Source organism: Sinohyriopsis cumingii, chromosome 1 (assembly GCF_028554795.1).
Source record: "Sinohyriopsis cumingii isolate HCF-2022 chromosome 1, ASM2855479v2, whole genome shotgun sequence".
Taxonomy (NCBI): domain Eukaryota; kingdom Metazoa; phylum Mollusca; class Bivalvia; order Unionida; family Unionidae; genus Sinohyriopsis; species Sinohyriopsis cumingii.
Window position 1 is genome coordinate 69,826,276 of NC_142961.1, and position 16,171 is coordinate 69,842,446.

At 37.3% G+C, this 16,171-nt stretch overlaps 1 protein-coding gene across 2 annotated transcripts in view; it reads left to right on the forward strand.

Moving 5' to 3' along the window:
* Positions 1-15,725, forward strand: part of LOC149807079 (pancreatic lipase-related protein 2-like) — a 43,979-nt gene extending 28,254 nt beyond the window's left edge. Inside the window, exons 6-10 of one of the 2 annotated variants that reach the window (XM_089961598.1) lie at positions 4,352-4,647; positions 10,085-10,433; positions 13,518-13,637; positions 14,167-14,434; positions 15,618-15,725. In XM_089961598.1, coding sequence (XP_089817724.1) covers positions 4,352-4,647; positions 10,085-10,433; positions 13,518-13,637; positions 14,167-14,405 — 1,004 coding nt within the window. In that variant the 3' untranslated portion in view covers positions 14,406-14,434; positions 15,618-15,725. The remainder of the gene's footprint in view (positions 1-4,351; positions 4,648-10,084; positions 10,434-13,517; positions 13,638-14,166; positions 14,435-15,617) is intronic. The other variant, XM_089961608.1, reaches the window with a different exon arrangement.
* Positions 15,726-16,171: the final 446 nt, after the last annotated feature.

Genomic DNA, 16,171 nt, shown 5'->3' on the forward strand with positions numbered 1-16,171 from the left:
TTCAGCTTACGGAATGCGTTAAGTAAACATTATTTGTTACAGTCTCTGGCACCGGTAGAATAGCAAAAGATGAGCTAGATTAAATTATAGAGGTGTGACCAATTTTTGTCACCAGTCGGATAGCATATACTGTCGCCAAATTCGTGTTTTGGCTTAGATTTAAGACATACGGTTGGAAAATATTACTGCCATTGCTCAAGTTACATTTTTTCTAGTAAAGCCGAGAGTTTATGTTAATTTTTATACCACAGATCTCATGCTTTTCGCCCTTTTTAAACTTCTTCAGGCCATTTTTACATTGTACCAGTCATTTTACCCAACAATTTGCCCTCAACTAAATATGAAATGTTGTATTTCTCGAATTTTTCAATTCATCTGCTCCCTATCAGGATTATTTAACAACAACGACGACAACAACAACAACAACAATAACAATAACAACAACAACAATAATACTACTACTAATAATAATAATAATAATAGAAATAGCAACAATTCAGATGCGGATGGGGTTTGCGGAACCATTGCTTTTCCCCCTCCCCAAGAAAAACAAGCAACCGGAATGTTTCCTGTAGCAGGTGTTCTTTACAGTTTGATGGTTAACATTATTCAAAAGAAACGCTTAAAATGCAGAAGCTTCCATAATCTAAATTTTTCAATCTGCCTTTGCAATTCATGATAAACTAATGTGCCTTTTCAATCGTGAGATACACTTTTAAAGCGCCCTTTTTAAAGGATAATTACGGTGCCCATATTGGATACTGAATGAATTACTTTGAGGAACAGAAGGTTATCTTGCTACAAAGTACAGATATTTCCCACGCATGCCAGAAATTATTTAGATCACATTTTACAACATATGCTTTAATTTTTAATGGACTTATTCAATAATTTTAAAAAAAGTCACAAAACACCACCAAAACCTTTGGGTTTTTATATTTACGTGTAGAAAATTAACTCAGCAAGGACATAAAAGAGAAAACTTGAACACTCTATCAGGTTGAAAGCGCAAACATTTTGGAAACAAATGGAATAAATTTTCTTTCCTTGAAAAACTTGAGGAAGATAAGAGTAATTATGTGTGCTTAAATCTTGTAATATTTACTTGTGTTTTGATTATAATCAATATTTGGAATACCATAATTTCTAAAATACATACAGTTCTTGTCTTATCGTCATAATTATGGAAAAGAGAAGAAAGTGTCCTTAAACAACATATCTATGTATACACAGCTTGATTCAGCGTGTAAAACTGGAATTCTCCACAAAGGAAATGGAACTTCCAATTGTCGCTGTTGTGACTCGGCAAATAACATCCAAAACTTCGATACAGGGAAAAATAACTGCCATGAAAACGAGGGAGTCTCAAGCTGTTACACTAACAGTATTTATTCACGCACGTTCTGAGTGCACAACAACTGGTATCACGGTACCAATTGTTTTTACATAGACCTTAATACTAATGTTTGGGGAAATAAATATATTTTCTATATTTTCCTCCTTTAGCATGCATGTCACACACTTTTCTAGAGAGTGTTAGATTGTCAATTTGACAAGGACAAAATCAGGCACTCCATTGCATTTAAGAGAGATAACTCTGCTTGACCTAGACAGGGGTAAGAGTTATCTAGTCACGAAAGACACAGTTTAAGACATGTGTACCACATTTTTAAAAAATCATAAAAAATACAAAATATCATCTACATAGGAATTAACATAATCTCACATGTTGCCAGGAGGCACAACTTCTTTCAACGCCTAACAGAAAGTACAACTCTTACATAATGCACCAATCACAGCTAGTTTTGTTGTTCATTTCAAAATACAATGTTCCCTACACCTTAAGCTCCGCCCACCTGGACTTGCGCAATTTGTACCGTTATACCAACTAGCTTCCGCGATGGATCGCGGTACCACCTGTCTGGGGAGCAGTTCCTATCTGATATTGCTGTTGCTCTAGGGACCAGTTATTAACTAGAAATAGCATGCAAACCTGCATATACCACACATCTCCACTCTTTTCAGATTAAATATTTTGCTTATGCCTAGATAGAATAAAGAAAGAAAAAAAGAATCAATTCTGCAATCATAAAAAATATGAAATGGTCCAGCATAAGTTTACTGTCCTTGAGTCTTAATTAGTCAATGAAGAATCAAACAGAACTGAACTATATACTGAACAAATTTTTTTTGGTCCCATTCTAATGAACTAATTCCAAAACAGTACTAAACTATCACCGCGTTAGCATATTTATGAAAGTCACTATCTCATATAAACTCACAGAATCTGTCTGGTTTTCGGATGACTCTCCCACTTAACGTACACACTGGAGTGTTGAATCCAGTGGGTATAGCTGGTTTACTTGGGGTGGGCTGCATAAGGCAATACTGGTTGATCGTATTCGTATGTGGTGGCATGGATTGCATGCTACTGGGAGACGTTGTGCTGGACTTTGAATGAGTCCTGGCTTGACAATGTGGAGATTTTGTGTCCGTAGATGAGTCTGCATTACAAGGAAGTTGAAGTGGATTCTTAGGGCTTTTCATCTGCTGTACATGGATGCGATTACGTCTGTAGATCCCTTGGAGAATTTTGCCAAGTAGCTCCCACGATCTTCGTGGGCTCGAATAACTATGCCCAGTATTGACCACTTCTTATCATCTCCAAGCTGTTTTATTCTGACATCACTTCCCTCAGCAATATATGTTAAATTATGTGCATAATGGCGCATTTTGTATTAGAATTCATATTTCCGTTTTTGTCGTAATGTCTTTTTGACTTACGAATTTTAGGTTTAGCCACTTTGGGTTTAATATCTATGCAATTGTGAGCAAGGTGGTAGTCATCTGTTGTCCCATCATCACATGGGTTGGGCTAGAACCTGTCGCAGCTGTTGGTGTGTCCATATAGGCCATCAAGGCAAGAAATATCTCATTCTGTTCATGAATAGACTTTGCTATTTTGACGCCACTTTCGGCTTCACCGTTTGCTTGGGGGTAATGAGCACTCCTAAATACTTGTTTGAAGTTGTATTTCTCAGCAAACTCCTTGAAATCTGAAGAAGTGAAATTGCATTCCATTGCCTGATATAACAATATCTGGGATTCCATATCGTGAAAATGTGCTTTTTAGTTTTTCAATTACTTGCTGATAGTTTTTTTTTTCTCTAGGCGAATAATCTACAAATAGCTGAGAAGTAGTCAATATCTACCGTATATCTTTCTTGTTTGACTTCACAAATGTCGATAACAATGTTCTGCCAGGGTCTGCTGGGTAGAAACGTTGTCTTCAATGGTTCTCGCCTCTTTGCTGGCTTCATAATCCAACAAAACTCACAGGTCTCTATTTGTCTTAGATTTGTCTTGCGATTCCCTGCTATCACACACAACTTTGGGCTCTTACACTACACTTGGCTAATTCCTAATGACCCTCGTGAATGTTATCAAGAGTGCCCGGAACCATCATAAGCTTCCCAGATACATACTCTGCCTTTGCATTGAAGTGTCTCAAACACATTTTCACACTGGAAAACACATAAATGTAACCCCTCAGCTCCAAGTTCCTTTTCTCTGTGCCAGTCCCAACATCGGTTTTATTAAACTGCCACGGGTCGTTCTGCATCAGGTTTATTTCTGTGTTAAGGGAAGTTGATAGGATCCAGTCAAGATGCTCGTATATTAATGCCCAGAGACGTTAGGCTAGGATTTAGATGATACGGGGATAAAACCAGCCCTAAACGGTGATATAATCTGAATGAGTATGAGTTGTGAGTGGTCTGGTGAGCAAAAAAAAACCTTTTCATCAACAAGAAGTTTCGTCGGGAAATCGGAAAGACGGTGGAAAAATCTTTAATTAATCTGGTTGATTTCAATTCTACTTTTTACAATATTGATTAACGCGTTACAAACCAGTTAAATTGATTGAATTAAACAAAATATAATATTGAATAATTACAAAAATTGGACATTAATAAAAACAGATCAATATGTTTGCCGTGCTTAGTTTATTCTGTCAATGCAAAGAGCACTCAAGTCACACCGTAACACCTCTCCATAATGTCATCCGCGACGTCAATTGGTTATGTCATGAGAAACCATTTAGTTGTCTTTGTCTTATATTTTGACTATTTTGTATTAATTATGAGAGCAACGAATCAATTAAATTGCCGCCTAAAAGAGGAAGTTGCAGTCTATGCGAACCGAAATGTCATCACTTTTTGTCTTCCAATTTAGTACATCATGATGCTATGAGAATTTATGATCTATTGCAATGTAGTAAGCCAAGGCTTGGTGTAGATGTAGCCTTTGAGTGTGATCAGTACTCAGTATTTTTTTTAAATGTGTATTACAGCGTTCTTATTTGGACAGAAGGAAGTGTGCTACAACAGCGACGGGATCGGTTGTTTCAGCAACGCAAGCCCGTATACCAATGCATTCGGCAACCTTCCGGAATCGCCTTCGCACATACAGATCCAATTCCTGCTTTATACTCGCCAGAACCCGAACACAGTGCAACAGATTACCCAGAGTTCCATCCAGGGCTCCTATTTTGACGGCACAAAAGGAACCAAATTCATTATTCACGGTTATCAAAATTACGGTCAATCTCCATGGGTTATTAACATGAAAAACGCCTTCCTGCAAAAGGTACAGATTCATTTTTTTTATTGCTGATGAACCTTTAAATTGGCTTTCACATATACACTTGACACTTTATTTCTCTTTCTAATGTTATAGTTTATCCAAATATCACCGGGTACTGAGTGGGAAGGTCAGATGGAAGTCGAAACTATAGATCACCTCAGAAACAACCAATTAATACTGGTCAATTTGGAACAGTTGATAACACAATTTTAAAATCTCGTCCCCAGTTAAGAAGAAAACGCAAATAGCACGCACCAGAATTTTTTATCATTAAGAAGACAATTTTATAACCGTGGCAACATGGTATCATTAACTTTAAATTAAAAACAATAAACAATTATGTCAATCAGTAAATTTTACTGTATGTTTTCTTGTTTATTCAAATGCGATAATGTTTGCATGACATTAACAAATTGAAAAATTTCATTGTAACAAGCAAGAAAAGACAAATTTGTATAAATGGATCCTCGAAAACGAATTAAAGATGCTTGTTAACAAAATAGTTTTGTCGATATTTGATCTGTGACAGATTATGGCTTAAAATGGTCTTCAGTGCACTTCCATTGCCATCAATAAACTTAAGAAAAACGTGTACACACGTACATCGTGTATCATTTGTCAAGTAGCATCATACAGTGATATGAAAAACAAACTTTCTAAAACTAATTCTAATGAACATCAGTTAGTTTCTACATCACTTGGGTGTTTCTGGATAACCTGTCCGACAGAAATGTAAAATGAACCCCGCTTTGCTTTTTCATCGCAGTTTAGATCTTTTCAGTTGACCGCAATTCACTGTGACATTTTATTTTCAGCATAGTAAGTTAAATTGCAAAAAAATACGAGTTCTCTACAGGCGCGTCAATTCGGCCACAGAAGTCCTTTATCATAAGAGTCTTTCTGGAAATTTTCACGTCAATACATCTCTAATTTTCGTCCTAACCTACACGTGCTTTGAAGTACATGTCAGTCACGAACTGCTTAACTAGGTCTAGATGCTCAAAGAAAAATAATAAATCGAGTGCACGGTAATAAAGTCTTTTGGGGAAATCTCTATGCCTGTATAAACCTTTTGGTTTTGGTGCATGCATTTCAAGAGTTGGTAATATTCACACGCGACCTGACTGCTTTGAAAGTCGAGCAAAAGGTTTTGAGGGGTTAGTGGTGGCCGTTTAACCTCAACAAGGAAGTTTTTTTTACAACTGGTCGTGGTTCATCTATCAGTCCTGATAATGTAAATATGTTGGTTTTCCTCATACAACTTTGAATCCTTACTACACGTACTCGCGCGGATTACTTCAGTTACGCAAAAGTAAGCATACTTGCATGTAAAGGAAACAGCATTGCTTAATTCCTTATTCCAGTAACAAATTTGTAGCATTTTTACTTTATTAGGATCATAAATCGTAACTGCTTCAATCGAAGATATTATTTCATTTTTCTTCATCATCTTTTTCCTCGAAATCATCGTGTGTTTTTTTCGAAGACAGGTTCTCTTTTTCGCTGAGACTCACGACAGTTTTTGGATACGGATCCGCACGGTCGGCAAGCTAATTACGTGACTTTACACGCGAGCAAACGCTATTCACATTATTCGTAACGACACGTTCTTCCACTGAGCTCACGTTTTCTAATGCTAATGCTATTAAACTCATGTAACTTTATTTAATTGGCCGATTTTTTCAAGTCGCATTCGTTTAATCTTATCATGTGTGTACAGTGGTATCTGAATCTGGAGGTAACAATCTATATGTTCAAATTTCAAGTCCATCAAGCGATATAAAAGTATGAATTAGTAGATCAGTGTTTTACAAATAATTAGGTTTTTCTTCATGAATTCTGTGTAACATCACTTGCATGCCTGAATAGAATTTCCGTTCAGTCGGTCTCGAGTTCAAATGACCCATCACTGAATATTACACTTACTCAAACACGGCCAGATTCAACAATAGAAAATGTCCTTGGGTACTTCTATATCTCAGCTATAGGTTTTGCTCCATCAAACTTGGGAACAGCTTAGTAGAATTTCTCCTACTGTCTGCTTTGTTCCGTTTTGCTACGTTGTATATCAGCTCGTGAACCTCATGAAAGTTGGGTGTGGATGCTAATGATATATCATTGTTATAAGCATCTTTCTAACTGATTTCCCATTGTTTCATTTACTGTCATCGTCATCGGTTATATCACTGTCGTCATCGATGGGTTGTTTAACTTAAACTTTTCTTGCACAATATCATAAAATGACTTTTTCACAAGTCTTGTTTATGTTTCCGTTTTTTTTCTTCTCCGACGTGATCACTAACTGCAGCAAAAAAAGCACCGAATACGTATTTGAAAACGAATAAATCTTTTCGGTCTCTTGACCGATCCGTATCGGTGACCTTTGTAATTGTTGAATACATAATTCTCGGGTTGTGTTTGTGAACAGTATTTCAATGAAAATTATAAGCACGCGGCTGCTTTCCTTTATAATTATAACCTAGCTGCTATTTTAAGCCTTGCACATATTTCTTACAATGAATAGATGTGTTCTAGTTAGTGACAATTGCTATGGTTTGTATTTTCCAACACAGATGAACTCCTAGAGCGCCACATGACATTCTAGAAGGTGCAGAAGTTGTTTCAGACCAAACTACATTTTAAAGAATTAGTTATACTTCGCAGTTATAACTTACACTAATTTTCCGCAGGTGCATTTCGAACCTGAAATGTGTCGCTGAGAGTCCTGCACGTTTTTCCTGGTATAGTAACTGTTAAAGATCGCACCCGTTTATCATAGCTGGCATCTTTGAATGGCAATGTCAATTATCATAGATGGCATCTTTGAATGGCAATGGCAATTATCATAGATGACATTTTTGAATGGCAATTTATGTCAGATTATTAATCAGCACTTTCACTAACAATAATTTGAATCGTTTTTGTATCGGCAATGGTCATTCTCTTGTATAAGACAGAAATGTTTGGTTCCTCTGTGAGAATTATACAGAGTCCTACATTATCTTCCTATACTTCAGGCAGCGGCACCATAATACAAACAGATAGCTACAGATCATTAAAATGTCAAAGCGGCTGTATTCATCTGAATGGGACTCCTCCTAAGAATTCAGCTGGGCGATCACGCGAGTAATAATAACAGACGCACTTGTGTAAACGTCCTCAGTGGGGAAAAGTCATGGGGAATATGGAAAGGTCTGAGGATTGTGAACTGTGATCGGCCGGCCAATCTCAAACCGCTATAATGATACTACTTGTCATCGGCATTCGCTCTGGAATCTCTGGGAATATTTGTTGACCGAATAGAGAACCGGGAGAGCTGTCTCATAAAGAAATAATCAAAAATAGATGATGAGCATTTTCATTTGCTACTAAAAGTGTAATTAGAAACATCTAGAAACATTTGCAGATTGGGATTTATGTGGCATCGTAGAATTATCATTTTGTCGCCGCATAATTTTTCAGCCTATTTGCATTGGTGCTTTTTGTAGATGTCTTGCCCTTTCTCACTGGCTATTCTAATAATTCTGAAGGTCGGGTTTTATTTAAGAAACTAACTCTAATTATAATAATAAAGTTAGTCAGCAATTAACCACGCTATATATTTTGCAGGCTTTATGTCTGCTTATTCAATGTGATGTCTATTGCCATTGGCGAAAACACTCTTGTATATTAGAGCAGAATGGAATTAAAGGACGAAGAGAAAAGACATTGTATTTTCACATCAAATAACATCCAATCTAATGACACGTACGTAAACCATATCCCTTATCTGATAAATTAAAAAAATGAAGGTCTCTGGTGGAATACTTCCAAAATCAGTGTCAGATCTCTTACAAAATAAATATTAAGAAAGAATGTACATATATAATATAAATCCTGCTTCACGGGGATATTATTAATGCAGGACATCCTCAATAATTGATGTTTCTAGTAGGCAGCCACCGTACCACATGTGGCATGGTTATATTTAGGCAGGTCATGCTTATATCATCCTACCCTAAGTTCCTATTAACAAATTTTGAAAATATTAATTTGAAGTAAATTTAAATCGTTTCTTTTAAAAACTATTTTCGAACTGATAACTAAAGTAATGTGAGTAATATCCATCTGTATGATCCTGGGACTTTTCATAAAATAGGAAGCTGCCATGCAACTATTATTTGTCAATGTGAAGCAGGGAGCTAACTCTTTTATACTTGAAGCTTACTGATTCACTGAATAGTGATGATAAAACTGGCACAAAAACAGGTTAGTCAAACATAGTTACACAATAGATCACATTATTACAACATTTAGAACTGATATCAGCCAAACTTCAAATACAACACATGTCTTTCTTTAATATAAGCACCTATTCTGACGGGCAAACATACAATTATTAGATTTACAGTAAAATATTGGTGACAAGTTTATTGTTTGCATGGCAGATAATTAGGGATTCAAAATGGACAATAACACGATCTCACGAAGTTTCTAAACGAGTTTCATGCGTTAATAAGGGTTTGTACCAAACATATTAATTTTGTACCGGCTTAGAATATATTTTGAAATTTGAAGACACCAAAGTATGTAACGAAGACAAAATAGAATTTTTAAAATTATGTTTGTATTTTTCTTTCGTTGTGGTTACAGGCTTTGGTGCAAAATTTGTGGGTTAAAAGTGTCTGATAGTACCATTTGATAGGTTCTTTTAGAACAGACTAACCTTAAAAAGTATTCTTGGCAGTATCAGTTAACAGGCTCTTTTAGGACAGAACTAGCTTTGCAAATTATGTTTGACAGTACCAGTTGACAGGCTCTTTTAAGACAGAAATAACTTTAAAATGTATGCTTGGCTGTACCAATTGACAGGTTCTTTTAGGACAGAACTAGCTTTGTAAATTATGTTTGATAGTATCATTTGTCAGGTTCTTTTAGGACAGAACTACCTGTAAAAATTAAGCTTAACTAGTTCGCGGTTACTTTTATGTTTGACATTACCAGAGGTGGGCCCCGAATGGCAAAGTGGTCCAAACTGCTCACCTTTTGAGATCACTGCTATCTCACCTGTCAGTGTGGGTTCCAGTCACGGGCTCAGCTGATGTGGGTACCTGAGATAGCTTGCCAGTAGCTTCTCGTGGGGCTGGGGTTTTTCCCGGGTTCTTCTTCCACCACATATACTGGCCGCCATGTATAGTCCATCTTGTGCTGAAAATGGTGTTAAACACCATAACAACATTCAGTTAACATGTTGATTGAGGTCAGAACTAGCTTTAAAAAGTATTCTTCACAGTACCTGATGACAGGTTCTTTTATGACTGAACTAGCTTTGAGAAGTATGCTTGACAGTACCAGTTGACAAGTTCTTGAAGGACTGAGAAGTATGCTTGACATTAACAGTTGACGGGTTCTTTTAGGACAGAGATGGCTTGGACAGATCATTTTTGTCTCTGCTTTTCAGGAGGATGCCAATGTTATTTCCGTCAACTGGGAGAAGGGTGCAGACAACATCAACTACATGGAGACGGCCGCCAACACGCGAGTGGTTGGAGCTCTAGTTGCACAAATGATGAAAGCTCTCCACAATAATGGGCATGCCGATTACCACGATATGCATTTAATTGGTCACAGTCTGGGCGCTCATATTGCTGGATATGCTGGTGAACGTGTGCCTGGTACCGGAAGGATAACTGGTTTAGATCCTGCCGGACCGCTCTTTGAAAAGGAGGATCCAAAAGTACGACTGGATCCCAGCGACGCCTTATTTGTAGATGCGATCCACACTGATGTCGGCAATCTTCTTGAATTAGGTAGGTTTATTCTCTCTTTTTTCCATTTATTAACGTGACAAAGTGGTGTGATACCTGAGCTTTTATATTCACATTGATATAGCTTTTATTTATTTATTTATTTATTTATTTTAACGAGGCTGTTTATATTGAAGAATATTGTGAAAATCTATATGCAGTAAAAATCTTACACCCTCTTACCTTAATTCCACTTATGATAGAATACAACCGTAGTTTATATTAATATGATTTTAAAAAAAAACAATTCTTTATTATGTTTGTCGCTACGATATATTCCTCAGGAACAAGTTGTCTATCCCTTTTTAATTGTTGAACACCTTTGTAGGTGTACAAAGTATAAGAAACGTTAAGCCAGATCAAATTAAGTAAAGTAGTATGTGAACGCTAACAAGGCCCCGTCAATAACAAGACATTGTTAAGACCATGAGACAAGAACTTGCCCAGAGCTTTTTGTATACAAATCTTCAGTAACCGACCACACGTACCCCAATCCAAAAGCGTCACAAGAAAAATATTACCCTATCCAAAGCGAAAAAACATGAAATTTTACTTTTTACTGAGTACATTTTGTTCAGTCAGCGTATGTGACACCATGCTGCCTAGGTTCATCCGAGGGCTTCTCCTGCCAAAAGAACGTGTAATTGACTTCCCTGATGGTGCCGCTGTCAGCCAGTCGGGTCTCCTGGAGGCAGGCAATGTCGATGTTCAGTCGGAAGAGTTCTCTGTCAATGACGGCAGTCTTTCGTGCATCGTCGATCTGCTGTAGGTCAGCGGTCAATCCAGGACACATGGCCCTGATGTTCCAGGTTGCAAAACGAAGAGTTGGAGTCTTATTTCTTTTTTCAGTCTTTCGTGGTGCGGAGTTTTGTGGCCCACTTGTCGAGATGGTTCTCTAAGCTCCACGCACCCACTGAAGCAGGCAGGCCATGGCGGGCAGTACCTTACTGACTGGGGGCTGCCCAGCTTGAGGCGGGCGGCAGCTGTCCAGTGAGACCTGGTGATCTCTCCCGCCGTCAAAAGTAACCCCTGGCGCCAAGCTCTACGCCAATCGAGCTTTGACTTAGAATCGGTAAACTGCTACTTCTCGTGTTGTGCCGACGCCGTACGACGACGCTGGAGCTATGAAGCCTGGGCAGGGTGGTATGGAGAATCAGCTGTTGTCCATGCAGCAGATCCCCCCTCTCCACGCAGCTGGTGGGCCCAAGGGAACGACGAATGCCGATACAGCTTGGTATCAACGGCGTCGCAGGAGTTGCCGGAATGACGTTGAAGTCAATGTCAGACCGCCTTAGGGACTCTGTCTCCGGATTTTCTGTCGGGGTTTACTCCCTTCGTCTTTCCCATGAGTTGGTATAGCTACAAGGCAGCAGAGGTTTGGAATCGGAGTTTTCCTTCTCCTAGATGAGATACCATCCAAGGTTTACGAGTCCCATCTACCCGAAGCAACTGGTTTTAAGGCGCCAGTGGCCCGCCTTCACCCCTTCTCCTGTTAGTGGAAAACGTGGTCTGCCGGACTTCAAATCTAAGCCACTCGGAAGGCCAGGAGCTGGACTTTAGTTGACAGAGGCAATCAGAGACGCAAGCCGTATGGGGCATTTTTGGAGGATTGGGGCGCTTGTCTCCCACTCCCACCCCGGAAATTGTCATCCTTTGACCACACATTAAAATACACGTACGTTTATAGGAAAATGTGCATTAAAGAACACGTACTTGTATAGGAAACAGGTCATTAAATTAGATTACGGCTGTAAGAAAATGGACTTTAAGTACAGGTACGTGTATAGGAAACTGGACATTAAGTACAGGTGCGTGTATATGAAACTGGATATTAAAGTACACGCACGTGTATAGGAAATTGAACATTAAAGTACACGTACGTGTATAGGAAACTGGACATTAAAGTACAGGTACGTGTATAGGAAAATGGGCATTAAAGTAAACGTACGTGTATAGGAAACTGGGCATTGAATTAGAATATTACTGTAAGAAACTGGACATTACAGTACAGGTACGTGTATGGGAAACTGGAAATCAAAGTACTATCTGTATAGGAAACTGGATATTAAACTACAAGTACGTGTATAAGAAACGGCATTAAATTAAAAGTACGTATGTAATAAACTGGTCATTAAAGTACATGTACTGTATAGGATCAGCCTATTAAACTCTTTACATTAGTAAATATATTTTTCTGTGGGAACTTAAATAAATGGCAACTTGGAAACATTTTAACCAGGGATTGGTTTCTAATGACAAATCTTTTACAATACAGTTTTATGTATCGGGAATGTCTGTAACGATACAGATAAATGTATCGTAAATATCGATACATTAAAGCTACACAGTCCATCGTATGTCTTTACCATGGTATATGGAAATTACAGATCTGTAACGATACAGTTATATGAATTGAGAATTCTGTAAGTATACAATTATATGTATCGGGACTATCGATATATTAAAGTTATACAGTCCATTGTATGACTTTACCATTATGTATAGAAATGTTCAGTTGCCCATTCCAATCTTCAAATCACAGTTGTCACATATAAATATTAACATATCCCCAGAATCAGAGCTCAGGCTTCTAACCGACTGCCATCAATTCAGACGATATGGTTGACAATGCGATTACATAGTGATTAAATTGTTTTGTCTTGCGTCCTTGTCACAGCATTTGCCTTGATGTAACTTCAGTGCTGTGCCACTGCGTCCTTGTCACATACGCCTTGATGTAACTTCAGTGCTGTGACAGATGGAGCATAGGGTTAATTTTGTTCTTTCTGTTAGTTTTACTTTTAGCACATTATTGACTGTATCATGCCTAGAAAATGTGAATTACGATCTTTCCGAGGACAAACACAGACAACTGACCTGGTCGGAGTGGGCGGGTATTGAACCCACAACCCTTGGCTTACGAGTCCGACGCTCTATGAACTGAACTGTCGCTATTCCCCGTGTAACATTCGTTGTCTATGGGGAGAAGTAATTACTTTGATATGCATTTACATATATCTTTTTTTAAAACATGGTTTATGAGTATATTTAAGCTCGGAGAGAGTTTATGAATCTCTTATATTTCAGGTTTGGGCATGGAAAGACCTGTAGGGCACGCTGACTTTTACCCGAACGGTGGGGAGAAGCAACCCGGTTGCCCCAACGTAGGAAATCATCTCTTCAGTCTTATAACGATGAAAATCACATGTCAGTATTTACGACATAACTCTATATATGTCTGATATTCTTATTTTGTGACTACCAGATTTAGCTATGTTCACTAGACAATCAAGTTTAAATATGGCTATGAAAGAAATCTACCCAAATGTTATAACGCCAGTTCTTTTCATATGGTCAGATTCTGAATATATGAAATGATGCAGCATATGAAATTAACAGCCAATGTATTTTCCTTTTAGAAAGAAAATTTGCTTCTAATATTTGCAGGGTTCGTTTACACTGAGAGTCATTTGAACTTTCTAAGCTACGGTGTTTTAAAATAAGCTTCGAATTTTTATATTTTTTTATGTGGATTCTTTTAGGTAAAACAAAAAATAAACCCAATTTCTTTTGAGTTTAACAAGTACAGTTTTTATTATTTCAGCATGATGAAGTTAGGTCTCACTTCAATGCAGTTTTGTATCAAAGTTAGAAACTTACTAATACGCACAAAGACGTACAGAGAGAGAGAGAGAGAGAGAAAATAAAATAATCAGATCTGTTATAATATCTGCAGCACTTGTTGACGGAGTTGTATGCAGCCATATGAGAGTGCTGGACCTTTTCACAGAGTCTATCACATCAACTTGCCCATTCCAGGCTATGCCGTGTCCAGATAAGACCCAGTTTGCGCAAGGGAAATGTACATCATGCGATCGCGGATGCGCCAAAATGGGATACCATGCTAACGAGGGAAAACCGCGTGGTACATTCTACTTAGCAACCAATAGCAAAGCACCCTTCTGTCGTCAATAGCTCTTTTGCCGGAATTGGATCTTTCCATTGTAAGTATATCTGTGTGCTTTATAATGCAAGTAGTTCTGCATGGTTTTGTATTTTATGTAGATCTGTTTGATTTCTATTGTAAGTCGGTCTGTATTATTTCTTTTGTAAGTAGATCTGTGTGCTTTATATTGCAAGTAGTTCTGCATGGTTTTGTATTTTAAGTCGATCTGTATTATTTATATTGTAAGTCGGTATGCGTGCTTTCTATTGCAATTAGATATGCATGGTTTTGTATTTTAAGTCGATCAAAGTGATTTCTATTGTAAGTCGATCTGTATTATTTCTTTTGTAAGTAGATCTATGTGCTTTATATTGTAAGTTTTTCAACACTGTTTTGTATTGCAAGTTGATCTGTATGATTTCTACTGCAAGTATATCTGTGTGATAAGCATGGTCTTGTATTTTAAGTCGATATATGTGATTTTCTATTGTAAGTATATATGTGTGCTTAATACTACAAGTAGATCTGCATGGTTTTGTATTTAGATTAATATGAAACTCAATGCCGATCATAAATACCGTATTTGCCCGTTGACAACTAGAATAATATGAAGCTCAATTCCGATCACAAATACCGTATTTACCCGTTGACAACTAGAATACTATTAAGCTCAAGGCCGATCATAAATACCGTATATATCCGTTGACAACTAGATCAATATGAAGCTCAATGCCGACCATTAATACCGTATTTACCCGTTGACAACTGGATTAATATGAAGCTCAATACCGATCATAAATACCGCATGTACTCGTTGACAACTAGAATAATATGAAACTCAATGCCGATCATAAATACCGTATTTTCCCGTTGACAACTGGATTAATATGATGCTCAATGCCGATCATAAATACCGTATTTACCCGTTGACAACTGGATTAATATGATGCTTATGAAACACGAAACCTCAAAGGTATATTTTGTTAACAACGCGCAGAAAAGGTTGGAAATTGTCATCACCAAACAGTTACATGAGGAAAAATACATTTACTGGCGAAAGGAGACAAGCAAACATACTTTTTCTTTATCATGCAATTTTCTCTCTGACGATCTTTAAAATAAGTCTTTGTTACCTTCTATATCAACCGCTTCCTTTATGGGGATAAATAATTGAAAATTAAAAGATGGCCAGATTTGGTTTCTTTCTCTGGCTGAATTAATGCCTTTCTTTTTTTTTTCAGTTTGAGATTTGAAATCCAGACTGTGAAAAGGACAGTTACATCTATTGTCAAGGACATTCAAAATAAATTCATAAGACATTCATATATATCTATATTCAGAAAGCAATAGATGCTTGTTTTCTTGTTTGTGCTTAAGTACCTGTTTAGAGTTTTTAATCTCTCTCTCTCTCTCTCTCTCTCTCTCTCTCTCTCTCTCTATCTGGTGATATTGTTACCTACAGCTACATGCACAAAAAATATCTTTACACTGATTCCAATATAATTTCTTGTGTGCCAGTGACATTTAAATGTATTACCTATCTTTTCACATCAAGATTCTCGCGTTAAATTTGACCAGTTCCAAAGAATGTCATGTATAGAACGTCATACGCATATGAATAATATGAGATCGTACGGATGATTAAACTCACTTCGCCAATAATCTATTTAAATTACAACTAATTTACTGTTCAGAAAGCAGAACACGAGTTACTTTCTAAAATTATATTCATTTATCTTGTTGGTTATTGGTGTCACTAAACAATTGTTGCCCTTTTGTTACGTTCAATTGTTCT